Source organism: Callospermophilus lateralis, chromosome 10 (assembly GCF_048772815.1).
Source record: "Callospermophilus lateralis isolate mCalLat2 chromosome 10, mCalLat2.hap1, whole genome shotgun sequence".
Classification (NCBI taxonomy): Eukaryota; Metazoa; Chordata; class Mammalia; order Rodentia; family Sciuridae; genus Callospermophilus; species Callospermophilus lateralis.
Window position 1 is genome coordinate 95,687,046 of NC_135314.1, and position 14,503 is coordinate 95,701,548.

The window sequence follows — 14,503 nt, forward strand, 5'->3', positions numbered from 1 at the left end:
TATGAAATTTTGTGCTGCCTCAAGACATTTGTCAGGTTGGATGCCTTGCTTTGGAATCTAGTGAAATGGGGGGTTTTCAGTGTTTGGAGCACCTAGCTCGGTGCCTCCAACTTCTTTCCATGGCTTTCTAGTTGAAATTATTTGGGGTAAACCAATTGTGATACTTGCTAAATTCAGAAGCAATTGCCATAAAGCCTGAGATTCTTTTTTGTTGTTTGCACACAGGTGAGGTCTGCCATAAATCCTATACTCAGTTTTCAAACCTTTGTCGTCATAAGCGCATGCATGCTGATTGCAGAACCCAAATCAAGTGCAAAGACTGTGGACAAATGTTCAGCACTACGTCTTCCTTAAATAAACACAGGAGGTTTTGTGAGGGCAAGAACCATTTTGCGGCAGGTGGATTTTTTGGCCAAGGCATTTCACTTCCTGGAACCCCAGCTATGGATAAAACGTCCATGGTTAATATGAGTCATGCCAACCCGGGCCTTGCTGACTATTTTGGCGCCAATAGGCATCCTGCTGGTCTTACCTTTCCAACAGCTCCTGGATTTTCTTTTAGCTTCCCTGGTCTGTTTCCTTCCGGCTTGTACCACAGGCCTCCTTTGATACCTGCTAGTTCTCCTGTTAAAGGACTATCAAGTACTGAACAGACAAACAAAAGTCAAAGTCCCCTCATGACACATCCTCAGATACTGCCAGCTACACAAGATATTTTGAAGGCACTATCTAAACACCCACCTGTAGGGGACAATAAGCCAGTGGAGCTCCAGCCCGAGAGGTCCTCTGAAGAGAGGCCCCTTGAGAAAATCAGTGACCAGTCAGAGAGTAGTGACCTTGATGATGTCAGTACACCAAGTGGCAGTGACCTGGAAACAACCTCGGGCTCTGATCTGGAAAGTGACATTGAAAGTGATAAAGAGAAATTTAAAGAAAATGGTAAAAGGTTCAAAGACAAAGTAAGCCCTCTTCAGAATCTGGCTTCAATAAATAATAAGAAAGAATACAGCAATCATTCCATTTTCTCACCATCTTTAGAGGAGCAGACTGCGGTGTCAGGAGCTGTGAATGATTCTATAAAAGCTATTGCTTCTATTGCTGAAAAATACTTTGGTTCAACAGGACTGGTGGGGCTGCAAGACAAAAAAGTTGGAGCTTTACCTTACCCTTCCATGTTTCCCCTCCCATTTTTTCCAGCATTCTCTCAATCAATGTACCCATTTCCTGATAGAGACTTGAGATCGTTACCTTTGAAAATGGAACCCCAATCACCAAGTGAAGTAAAGAAACTGCAGAAAGGAAGCTCTGAGTCCCCCTTTGATCTCACCACTAAGCGAAAGGATGAGAAGCCCTTGACTCCAGTCCCCTCCAAACCCCCAGCAACTTCTGCTGCAAGCCAAGACCAGCCCCTGGATCTAAGCATGGGCAGTAGGAGTAGAGCCAGTGGGACAAAGCTGACTGAGCCTCGAAAAAACCATGTGTTTGGGGAGAAGAAAGGAAGTAACGTGGAAGCAAGACCAGCTTCAGATGGTTCTTTGCAGCACGCCAGACCCACCCCCTTCTTTATGGACCCTATTTACAGGTAAGGGTGGTAGGAGGTGATGAAATATGAACAGATGTAATGAAAGGTAGATTTTCATATGTAAAGTCACATCCTTTAAAAATCAATTCTTCCTATTATTCCTATTATTCAACAGAGTGAAATTGTTGTTTGATCTAGTGAATTCCATTTCCTATTGAAAAAGTTGACTCATTAGGTTTGGACTTATTTTTGGATGTCTCTGAAGTTGGGGGTTTGGAATAGGCCCACAGGACTTTTTTCCCTTGACAATAAATTTATTTTTAAACACATTTTTTTTGGAGTGGAAAATATGGGAAAGTCATATTTAAAGCAAATTGTCAAGTGGCGGAAGAATGAGCCTCCTGAAGGATTAATGCAAATATGTGTGGGCACTTAAATGGGTCAGGTTATTTAGAATAAGAAGAGACCTATGACCACAAGTCTACTCTCTGTTAACCTACCAACACATCCTTAAAAAGGCTGGTCATATACTGCTTCTAAATAAACCTCTTAGAAACCACAAGTAAATGAAATATTAATCACAAGAAGTTCTGCATGTAAGTGTGAGTGGTGTGCCTAAAAATTATATCTGTATTTGATGCCTTCATTATCCACTTTCCTTTGATGCATCCACAAATTCTCTGGGTGAAACATGTTTAATAAAAGGCTTCTTAGATAGCCCCCTGTAACACTCACTTGACCTTCAATGTGATTTAGTTTTTAAACACTAGTTTTCTTTACATGGTATGAATAATAGTAATATGTTCATTATACCTTTTAAACATCACAAGTTTTTTCAATTTACTTTCTCATTCAAATTTTGGACATTATTAAGACTTCATGAATAATTTTTATTGAACTTATTTAAGATGAGAGCATTTTTATATTGGCCTGATATTTTATGAAGATATTTGGGGCCATTATTTTATTCAACAATACTTATGGACATTCCATGACATAGTAGGCACTGAAACTGCAATATTTTTATCATTTAAAATATTCTTCTACCTATATTATCTAAAATACATTGTCAAAAAAACACTGCCAGTGTGTAAAGAGTCATCCTCATCTCAACAGGACAAGAGGAACAAAAAAGGACAATACAAAAATATATTGATACTACAACTACCTTATTTAAGTACATTTTTTGCAATTATTATTTCTTAATTCTGTGTCAGTCCCATCACTAGCAAAGGGGGGAAAAAAAGAAAAAAAAACAAATCTTCCATATTTTGTTTATAGATTGTATGTTACACATTTTCAATAAGGTCATATTTCCAATTCAGTTGGGCATCTCAGTACTTTCTTAAGATAATTACTCAGACTTTGTTTCTCATACCCTCCCATTTGCAATGAGCATTTAATTTATTCCACATATCCACTGGACCTATCTCCACTACCTCCTAACCTTCCTCTTCCTCTAGTCAACATTTTCTCTCTGGTGTTTCAGATGTCAAGAAAGACCTAACCCTTATTTTTAGAGTTAGGCCTGGGTTGAATCTCAGCCTTCTCATGACCTAGACTTTTTCCTTTCACCCATAAATGGGTATAATATTACCTACTGCAATAAGTGAAATAGTATATTGCAACACATAGTGTGTACAAAATATCCAGAACTGGTAACTATTTTATTTGTGTCAACACTATTTTTAAAGTGTACTCATTCGACAGTGTTTAAAAGAAAATTACCAAAAGAAATTAACTCAATTCATGATATCATTTCTTTATATGATTAACTGAAAATAGAATGACAAGCCTTTCTAAAGCAGAAGGGACATATAGGTAAGTTTTCTATATATGTTCAAATAGTTCCTAGTTCTTTTCTCACAATCTGGCTTCCCACCTGCCCTGTTTATTAGCAGTGGCATCAAGAGAGTGCCCCGCCCCATACCCCATCTCTAATTTGATCATTTGATCAGGTATCCTCTGGTTATACCTCAAAGAGTGGCTAGCAGAGTATAGTATGCTTGGGAAATCCCTTGATATTACTGGTAGATTTGAAAAAAAAACAAACATAGTAAATATTTGGGCAAACACATTCTTCACAGAAAATGTCTTTAATTTTCAAAATTAGCCCTGTTTTCATGACCTCAAAATCACCAACCATTCTTATCTTGATTTGAAATGGAAAGGTACTGAATTTGTGATGGACGCCTCTAATTTAGTGACTGCTCATTTTTCATGTTTCCTTATAATTATTACTAGGCATTGAGTAGGATTTTTCCATTATAAATAGGACTTTCTCTCTTTTAGCTCCTAGAAGTGACTTAAATATTCTTCAAGAAGGGAATGGATGTCTTTATATTTTTATTAGTGTGTGTCTACAATTTCCTTTGCTGTTTTAAATGTCGTGTAGTGATTGATATGTGAGACTGATTCATCTCCAAAATCTAATTTTAACCTTTCAGAGTAGAGAAAAGAAAGCTAACCGACCCACTTGAGGCTTTAAAAGAGAAATACTTGAGACCTTCTCCTGGATTCTTGTTTCATCCACAAGTAAGTATTTTGAATTTGAGATTTCAAGCTTGTAAACTAACTTGTTGATCCTGAAAAGCAGGTGCAATGAAATGAAAGAAATCTTGAGAACACTAGGATTTCCTATGACGCTGCTGTGGAAGAACACAGGAAATTCTAGTGGAATTAAAACCCAAGCTCCTTAAAGAAAAAGTCATTAATATATGTGTAAAGATAACATGGTTTTAGTGTTAAATTATTGTCTGTTGTTAACTGCTTATTGAGCCAAAGTGCATTTTGGAGTAAGCAGAAGTCAGTTAAGGAAATAAATATTGAAGTTGTCTTTTGTGTTTAAGGTTGCTGATAATAAGATACTGTGACTCGTCCCAAACTCATGAAGGTCATTCTTGTTCTTTTAGTGCTTAGATAAAAACAGGAAATGAGTCTACCTGACGAGTTGTTACCATAGAGGGCGAAGGAATTTATCTAGAGACCATTGGGCATTCCAGTAAAGTTCTGTAATTGCACAAGAATTCACCACAATACCCAGAGCTATTTGCTGAATGGGGTCGTGCCCATTTATCAAAATATATACAGTTTCTCATTACAAGGAAAACATAAAATGCTATTATCTGATGGGTTCATCTCTATGTCCCTACCCATTTGGTTATTTTTTGAAAACTGGTTTACTTATCAATCCACATCTGGAGAATTGTATTGAAAGACCAAATATGTAAACATCTTGAATCTAATTCCCTGATTTATGTTTTATTTTATTTTGTTTTTGTTTAAAGGATATAAGTTCTGGACTTTATTGATAGAAAAATTTTTATGAAAATGTCTCAAAACAGTAAATTAGTTTTGTTGCAATATGCTCAAACCAAAAATGATGGTATTTTAATAAAATGGGTGAAAATTTATGTAAAGTTCCTTATAGAAAATTATGAGGTAATTAATTCATCTGGGGATATGATTCTTTTTTTTCTCCTCTCTCTTCTTCACTTTTTCATGTATCCTTTCAAAATCATGAGCAAGAACATTAGAGCTGAAATACCATCTCCTGGGATGGTTGGAGAAATCCATTATTGTTCAAAAATTCTCACTCTAATTTAACTGAGAAAATATAGAATTTAGTATAAAAATTTTATAAATATTCCAGTTAGTATTAACTTTATAAAGAAAGGCTAAGACTAAGGTAACATCATTTATATAATTATGTTATGGAAAATGGTAAATGTTTATCAGTAAATATTTTATACTTAGACTGGTCTAAATAGCACTTGAAAACTTTTGTGGGTGGTAATCCTCAATATGTATTTTGTGTCATATATTGTATAAAAAGTTCATCTCTCTTCATAACTTCCTAAGTATGAGTAATTAATTGTATTTATGAGGATATAATATGCATTTGATATTATAATACATTTAATTACAATAACCAGTCTGATTATCATAGTTTGATAATCTTGAAAATTTAGTAATTAACCACTGCAAAATTGAGTACTACGGTCCATGGAATAATGGAGAAAAATAGAACTTTGATTCAGTGTCTTTGAGCAATTAAGTCTATCTGGCTCTTAGTATTTTTTCTTTTCTTTGGTACCAGGGATTGAACTCAGGGGCATTCAACCACTGAGTCACACCCCCCAGACCTATTTTGTATTCTATTTAGAGATAGGGTCTCACTGAGTTGCTTAGCGCCTCACTTTTGCTGAGGCTGGCTTTGAACTTGCGATCCTCCTGCTTCAGCCTCCTGAGCCACTGGTATTACAGGCATGTGCCACTGAACCCGGTTGGTTCTTAGTTTTCTTATCTATAAAAATGAAAGAGTTGACTGTTAGATCCCCATCTACTCTGAAATTTAGACATCTCTAGCTAATCAAGGTAAATTTATTGGTTCATAAGATGGGCAGTTTTTGTCTACCAACAAACAACTCCACAGCTGCAAGCCACTATTATAAATATAGCATGTACATTTTTTTAAAATAAAATAGTATGAGAGAAAATACATTAGCTTTTAATATTCGCAAAGTTAAGAAGGATGGCAAAAGATGAGGCCTGCACCCTGCCACCCAGCACAGGGGGGCCTTTCTTCAGATCTGCACAGATGGGGCAGTGCCTTTCTTTCCCCCACAGAATTGTCAGGTTTGGTGGCAGTGACTTCCTGTTGTGACATGCTTCTATTAGAACACGACCCAAGAGGGACATTCAAAATATGCAACGCCCATTGTGTCAGGAATACCGCCCTCCAGTCAGGACAGCTTGCTGCCCTTCTGGAGCAACCACTAGAGGCCTTGCTGTACCCACCATTGACATTCTATCTGCTGGATAGTGGAGCTGTCTGAGGGGTCTTTGAGGGTGAAGCACATTCAGTGTGCTCTTTACCAGCTACCACAGACTTGTGTCGTTGTTTTCAAAGCCATCATGGCTGTTTTAATGTGCAAGGCTGCACACTGCTGGGAGATGGCAGGAGCAACTTGTTTCCTCCTCCAATTTTCATCAGATCTTGAGACCAAATGGTCTGTTCTTTCAGCAACTTCCTTTTGATGTTCAAAAGTCACAACAGATTTTTTTTCCTCTTTTCTAGTACTCTACAATTCCATCCTAACCTCAAGATGTACCTTAAAACAAACAAAATATTAGATTTAGGGCTAGAAGTAATTGCTGCACAAATTGTTTTTCTGCTTATTAGCAAAAGTGCTGAAGTTTTGAGCAACAATAGTCAATCTCTCTGAGCCTTCTCAATGAGTATAATGGGAGCCCCACTCTCCGCCTGACTAGGGTTGCTGTAAAGATCAGTATTTACATGCAGGATGCTTTTTACTTGGTATGTGGAAGGACCTAATGGGAAAGATTTTGTTATTATTATTAATTATTATTATTATTTATATGACAGAAGAAAATGCATTACAATTCTTATTACACATATAGAGCACAATTTTTCTTATCTCTGGTTGTATACAAAGTATATGAGTGGATACAGAAGCATCCCATTGTGAATATAAAGGAATATTCTTAAAATACCCTCTTCCCATTCCCTGAGCCCAGTTTCTTTTCCATGTATCTGGGAAAATTTGGAAAGATGCGTACTGTGTTTTTGGCATGACCTCCCTGGGCAGCAGTAGGGGTGGCACAGAGCTAAAAGCCAAAAACAGAAAGGCAGGCCTCTGCTCTCAGAGCTTGCCAAGATTTCATAGCTAAATAAGAGAATGCATAAGAGCATTCATTGTTTCACTTTCAATTTAAAGTATATTGAAACAAATCACATGGTCCCTCTGGGCTTCTGGATCTTCCTCTTCAAGGTGGAAATTACATCTGTCCTATCTACTTCTTAGGGTTATGCTAATAAAAAGAAGGTAGAATTCTCAGTGCTTTGGGGGGAAATCTAAAAAAAAAAAAAAAAAAAAAGATATGTCAGTGCCTAGTAGTGGTATGCTCTGAGTTTGATTTTGTAATTTTTCTATATTATTGTATTCTACTAACACAGGCCTCCCTAGAGCATAATCCCTAGTCAACGATAAGTGAACATCTCAATAAATATTTATCCAATTGTATTGAAAGATAATTAGGCCTACCATATGGAATAATAATATATGTTTTTAAAATTCTGTCAAAAATAATTAGAGGCTATGATGAACTCATATACCAAAATTAAGAGAGGAATCCTCAGGGTCTAAGTTCCTCAATTCTTAAAAGAAGTATGTTTCCTCTCTCAGGCCACTAGAGGACTTATTTAGCCTTTCATTTTTCTCTTATAAATAAGTTAGTTTACTATGAGGAAAAATAAGCACTACAGAGACTAGCCATAGATATGCAGCTGAAATTATTTATGATGTTTTATTTTAAATTATAATTTTGAGAAGCTGGTAATGGCTATCAGTGGGTGAACTGGAAGGGTCAGTGTTACTGTGCCATCCCCAGTGTCCATGTCTTTGATTTCTATTTGGGTATTTGTCAATCACATTGATATCTCATTGGAACTACCATAGAAATCATTTGGCAATTATGCCATTGTGCAAGTAGCTACTACTCCTTGGTTTGATTTTCCTAGTTTGAATATTATTTTTAGCTATTCGTGCATTTTATTTTTAAAGGTGTGGTTTTGTATACATTTGCAAAAAATATTATCTTTTACTTAAGCTTCTTTTTTCATTCATCTCTACTTTTTTTGGTTTTTTGTTTTGTTTTTATTGACACCTCCACCTTATCCTGTTACTACAGTCCAAGGAATTGGGAATAAGTTATCTTTTTCCCAAGTCAGCATTTCTATATTGATGTGAAAATCACTTCAGTCTTGCCATTCATGATCTATTTTGCCTTCACCAAGTGTTTTCTATTGTCATATTCTTCAGAAATTAAGATTTCAGCATTTTAAATCTACATATCTTCTTTATTCAAGATGCCAAAATTTATGAAATAAAAAATATAGATTTATCCCTTTAACCAAATAAAATAACATTATTAAGGGTATAATCTTTGTGTTTCCTGGGGCACGTAACTACTGAGCCACATCCCCAGCCTTTTTTTATATTTTATTAAAGACGGGGTCTCACTAAGTTGCTTAGGTCCTCACTAATTGCTGATGCTGGCTTTGAACTCGTGATCCTCCTGCCTCAGCCTCCAGAGCTGCTGGGATCATAGGAGTGTGCTTCCCAGTGAATCCTGCCATCAATTGTAATAAATAACGGGACCTTTTTTAGTTCTTTTAATTAATATTCTTACAAGTTCTGCCAACTGATGGTCTGAGATCCTCGTTGTCAAGCAATGAATTTCCAAGAACAGCACCTTTTTGTTACTGAACTATTCACATCTTAGTAAATACTGTATTTCCTTTATTATTGACAATATAAAATGCAAGAAATTGGAGTTTTTGCAGGAAATTAATTACTTTTTAATTATTGAAGAAAATTTTAGAGAACTCATTTTGCAGTGAGTAAAAATTAAAAGGGAGCATCTGCTTTGCTTTAAGACTTGCTAGTAGGTAGCATTTAGCTTTCTTAGAATAAAAAACATTCTTGGTTTATAACCTTGTTTCTAAAGTTTATTTTAGGTAATAGAGGAAGCTCAGCAGTATTATGAAAATACTCATTTTTTCATTTCCTAAGCTTTTGCTCAAGGTACAGTTACATGATAAGCCAAAATTACTAAATTAGGATAAATGTTAATTTCTCAAAGGATAGATTGCAATAAAGATACCAACACAGAAGTAATTTTTTGTTTTTGTTTCAATTTTGCTCCCAGTTCCAACTGCCTGATCAGAGAACTTGGGTAAGTTTCCTACTTATATTTTTAACTAAAGTAATGTAGCATTTAAAAGAAAACAGCTTACATTTTAAATTGCTGGATATACATAATGGATTCTGAGCCCCTTTCCATTAAATGATATGGCTACAACAGATAACGTCCCTACTTTATCAAGTTGCACAATACTTTCAGATATAATTGTGCATTTATTAATCTAGAAATTGTTTATGGAATGATTTTGTTTAATAAATCTGACCCATTCCACATAATTATTCCTTGATATGGACACCTGAGAGTATGTTGTTAAAGAAGGCTTCACATGGGCCAGTAAGTGGAAATAACCATTATTTGGGGGACAGCATGTTAAAGATAAGTTCAATAAAGCCTTACACAGGATAAAACTTAGACTTGTGTAGACGCAGGCTGACATTGGAATTCTCATTCATATATCCCAAGGCAGAAATTGGTTCTGGCTATTTGGAAATGAAACTAAATGTTAAAAAATCCTTATCTAACTAGTGAATGGATCTTTTAGCATGAAGTCTCAACTTCTAGTTACTGTTTCCAGAAACGGTCAGTTTCAGTAAATGGTACGAGGGAACAGATTTATATTTTTACTGGTAAAGTCATTTAGGATATAAAGAATCCTGCTTATTAACTTCTCACCTCCAAATACAACCTGGTCAGTGGAAAAAAATATATATCTCAAAATTTTCTGTAAGTATATGTTCATTTACTTCTTTACTTAAAATTATGCTAATTTATGAGGAATGGGGAAAATCTTGGAGCATAGTCCAGCTGTCCTTTAAAAGCCACTATATTGTTATTATAAACTGAATTTAGTTGGAGCACTTTCACACTTTAGCACTTACCTGTTTCTTCTATCTGGTGTTAGTTTTTTTCTTTACAAGGAATACCTCTAATTTCTCTCTTATGTGTAATATATGACAAATTGTCATTTTTCTTATTCTGGTGGACTTTAAAGGATTAAATGTATTTATTTCAAAAGTATGAACAATTTTTGGAAAGAGGAGAGAGAAAGAGAGAGAGAGAGAGAGACTGTGTGTGTGTGTGTGTGTGTGTGTGTGTGTGTGTGTTAGTTGTGCAGTCTATGGGCTTGTTCTTTGATCATCCTGGCCTATATCTCCAGGATCCCTCCTCTGTCTTTCCTGGCACGAGTCTGCCCTGAGTGTTATGCCTCATGACCCTCATCTTTTCTAAGGTGTAGTATGACTTTGGCAATAGCTAAACTGTTAGTTACTTAAAGCTGAAGGTGTTAACCCCCTACACACGTGACCAACTATCAAAGCCCATTCAGATTTTAAGTTAGATTCCCTGTTATAATATAAGAGCAAAACAACTGCCATTGCAATGCTCTGGACAAATTTCCACTCCATCACAGATTTCTCAGGGCTGCGATTCACATCTGTGTTATAAAACAGATACTAGTAGGAAATATTTAAGATACATGCTTATAAATTTTAGGGGTAAAAATCTCTATGTGATTTCATAATCATGACTGCTGAATATGATGCATGGTGTGAGATAAACATGAAGTATGAATATTTACTTCTCCTTCAAATGACCATGACTTTGTGATTTCTCAAGATTATCAGGCGAATAAATATAGAAAGCTACCCAATCTACAAACTTTCCCATCATTAGTTATTTATGAATAGTTAGTTATTTTATGATAAAGACATGTGTAATTTAATTGTGAAACTTTAGGTCACATAATTCATGGTGCCTTTGGACATATCATTTCATATAATCAGGTTGTCATTTTAATAGTTTTAATGAGAAAATTTTTTTATGTCATCAGTTCTTGGCTGCCAGATAATAAATGTTAGGCTGAGTGCTTAGGACTCAGTTGATGATATCTTGCCTGCTGAAATGTTTTTAAAAATACTAGCTTTATTTGACTAGAGATATAGCTACATTTTTGGTAGGAGCTAGGGAATTGTGTCTAAATATTAGTTTGCGTCAGTATAAAGTTAATAGCCTCTTGGGGACTCGAAGGAGGTGAAACAACTTCCTCTTCCAGACATCTGGCTGCAGATACCATCAACAACTATTATATATGTAAATAAAAATTACTGTTCCATAGAAAAAAGCTGTCATTTACTGATCTAAGATTAGCCTAAGACATCAATGGGTCACATGGTAATTCATTTCTAAAATATATGATCTAAGTTCTCTCCCCTTCAATTTCCCTATGCTCAGCAAATTTCTTATTCATAGTGGCACACATTACATTTTCATTGGATTTTTTTCATAATTAGAAAATATAAAGCTAGATCTGTCCCATCCATTCCACTTAATTGATTTTTAAAATACTAGCTAGACTTTAAAATGAAGGTCAAAACTTGTTACATATTCTGTGAGTCAGGCCTGATAGAAGAAAAAGTTGGAGTTCTGACCCATACGTTAGATAAACTATCTTAACCCAATACCTTGATCTAAGGTATAGACTAGAGCTGACATTGGTCACAGAGTTGCTAAACTACCACAACTGGCAGATGCTAAGTCACTTCTGTTTTGGTGGGGACACATTTTTTCCAACTGAGGTCAAGAGCTATAAGAGCAAATCTTAAGATGAAAGGAGTATTCAATGATAGGTTTTATGTCACTTCGGTTGTTGCTAGCTGAGCAGAATGTGCGTGCGTGTGTGTGTGTGTGTGTGTGTGTGTGTGCATGCACACGCGACTACATGTGGTATTAATAGCTATCCTTAGCTCACTTCCCATCTTCCTCCTCTCCCTTTCCTCCTCCCATTTAATCCTCTCTTCATTTGATATCAGAAGCCAAAGGTGGGGGTGGCTTCTAAGAGAAGCACTAGGCCATCCATATTCTTTCCCCTATTGTCTTTAAGAATGTCATTATTTAGCCATCATGTCCATAATATATTTTCTTGTGTCTTGATGGTTTTCTCAAATTGAAACAGTTTGAGATAAAGTAATCACAGTGATCTTTCTTCAAAGGAGCTAGCTATTAGCAGCTACTAAAGCAAGACACATTTCTCAACAGCCAATTGCTCTCAAATAACTTGAAGGACTTGTAGTTTATGTGTGCTAGAGATGAAAGCTGAGAATAATAGTAGTCATGAGTAAGCTATTTTCCATATAAAAGGGAAAGTGTTTCTATAAGATGTATTGCTGCAGGAATCTGAGTGTGTCAGCGGGACAGACACTCCAGTGATTTAAAACCACTTGATAATGAAACTTTGCCCAAATATTAAATGTACATAAATAAAACATTTATAATCATCACCCATGCACTTACTGTTCTTCCCAATAAATACATGCGATCATGACCCTTACCCTTGCTTGTTACTGCTAATCAGCTTGAAGACCAGAGGTCATTTTTCACTTAGACAATGTATTCCACAGTGGAGGGAATATCAAAATGATTTTCTGCAAGGAACAATTAGAAGGAATAAATGCAAATAAAATAGTATCATAAAATATTTCTGGATTGATTTTTAATAAATATAATCCAAAGTAGTGTGGAAATGTTAATGCCCTGCCTAGAAGGGGATAATGACTGTATTCTGCAGAGACAGAATTTCCTCCAACCTCTCTGAGCAACATCATCATTCCATATCTCTGCCCTGTGATCAGTATGTGTCAAAATCCTTCATAGTGACAAATGTGCTGTCCACTTGCATCTGTGGAGAATGTTTTAGCAGCTGAGTGATTATGAATCAAACCCTTGAGCTTATAGCCCTTACCGCCTCCCAATGCGTTCACATTTGTCGTCTGACAAGTAAATGTATCTTGACTTTCCTCTGAGATTTTTTTGCACTGTGTTTGATGAAAGATATTTGGCAAATTGGCAGTGGTACCCTGTACATTGCAATTTGTAGCTAGCATTAGGAGTCTGGGCATGAAATGAGAGGGCAGGTTTCAGGATAAAGAGAAAAGAAAGAGAGCTAACTAGAACATGAATAGGCATTTGGAGAATCAAACATAAAATATTTCCTTCATGAGAAGAGAATCGTGTTAGGGCCATTCTTGTTAGCATTTTGCTCTAGATTAAGAAGTTGATGTAACTTTGTATTCCTTTTTTTTTTTCCAGTAGGAAATGCTGTCTTTTATTTTTAACATGAGCTTATAAATTATATCTCTGTGTCTGTCTTGCTGTTTCACCAATGAAATAGTTAGCCTCTTGGGTTGACCAGTTGCCTTGGGTTGACCAGTTGCTTGGATTTGTGGTTATTATCATCTAATCTTTGTGTGTCCTCGGAAGTATACAGAATGCATTCAGAACCTTTTAAGTAGGTATTTCCCCATAGGTGTAAGAAGAACCAAAACTGTAAATAGTAAGTGATTCGATATAACAAGATGGCTTGTCTACTTAAAAATTTGGTTGTTAACCTAGCTTCCGCATAAAATGCAGGCACTGAGAAAACTTAACATTTTGAGAGGGCTGAAGGAGAGGGGAAAGTCTCTCTAACCGTAGACATTAAGGATCAAACTGACTTTAAAATGCCACCCTCTAATTGTGACTATGAACTGTGTGTGTAGGTAAACTAAAACTTGATTATTATAAGCAAAATCAATTAGGTTGTTAGAATTAGGCAAAGTTTTTATTCACATATATTTCTATAAGACTATGATTATGTGTCCCTCTCCCCATCTTATAAAGTGCACATCAAGCTACATGAAAATCTTGATCAATTGTCATTTCAGCTCAAATCTTTATCCAGACAGATTAATATTTCATCAAAATTGTTCATATGTGATCCTACTTAAACATTCAGATACTAATTTAACATACTCTTAGGCAATACACCTCTTGTACATTTTCTTTTTTCTTTTTTTTCTTTTTGGATTACACATATTTGACTTAAGCTGAGCCTTTGTTCTCATGATTTTTATTATCTAGGCAAGACATATATCATCTTTCCCTAAAATTCCAGTTTTTTATTGACATCCATAACAGTGTTATTAATTAAATAAAATGTTGATTTGATTTGATTACGTCTTTTAGTTATTTTATCAGATTGTTATAAAACAGTTTAACTAAGGTCTTATGAATAAAGTTCACCTGGCATCATATAAGCTTGGTTCTACCTTTATTTCCATAATCAATCAATTATCTTGTGGTTTAATGTTGTGAGACCCTACAATTTTTTTCCCAAACTCATTTTATTCAGAAAATTTGACCCTTTCCAATTAATAATGGTTTTTGTTTGCCAGTGATTAGTACAGAAGGAAAAATGTCTGATCAGACCCTGCATGG

The 14,503-nt window shown here is 35.5% G+C and overlaps 1 protein-coding gene across 9 annotated transcripts in view; it reads left to right on the forward strand.

The window, feature by feature from the left end:
- Nucleotides 1–14,503, forward strand: part of Mecom (MDS1 and EVI1 complex locus) — a 543,758-nt gene that overhangs the window by 511,861 nt on the left and 17,394 nt on the right. For 5 of the 9 annotated variants that reach the window (XM_076867222.2, XM_076867223.2, XM_076867226.2 and 2 more), the window contains 3 exons: nt 226–1,582; nt 3,970–4,057; nt 9,257–9,283. In XM_076867222.2, coding sequence (XP_076723337.2) covers nt 226–1,582; nt 3,970–4,057; nt 9,257–9,283 — 1,472 coding nt within the window. The remainder of the gene's footprint in view (nt 1–225; nt 1,583–3,969; nt 4,058–9,256; nt 9,284–14,503) is intronic. The other 4 variants (XM_076867224.2, XM_076867225.2, XM_076867229.2 and 1 more) reach the window with 3 other exon arrangements.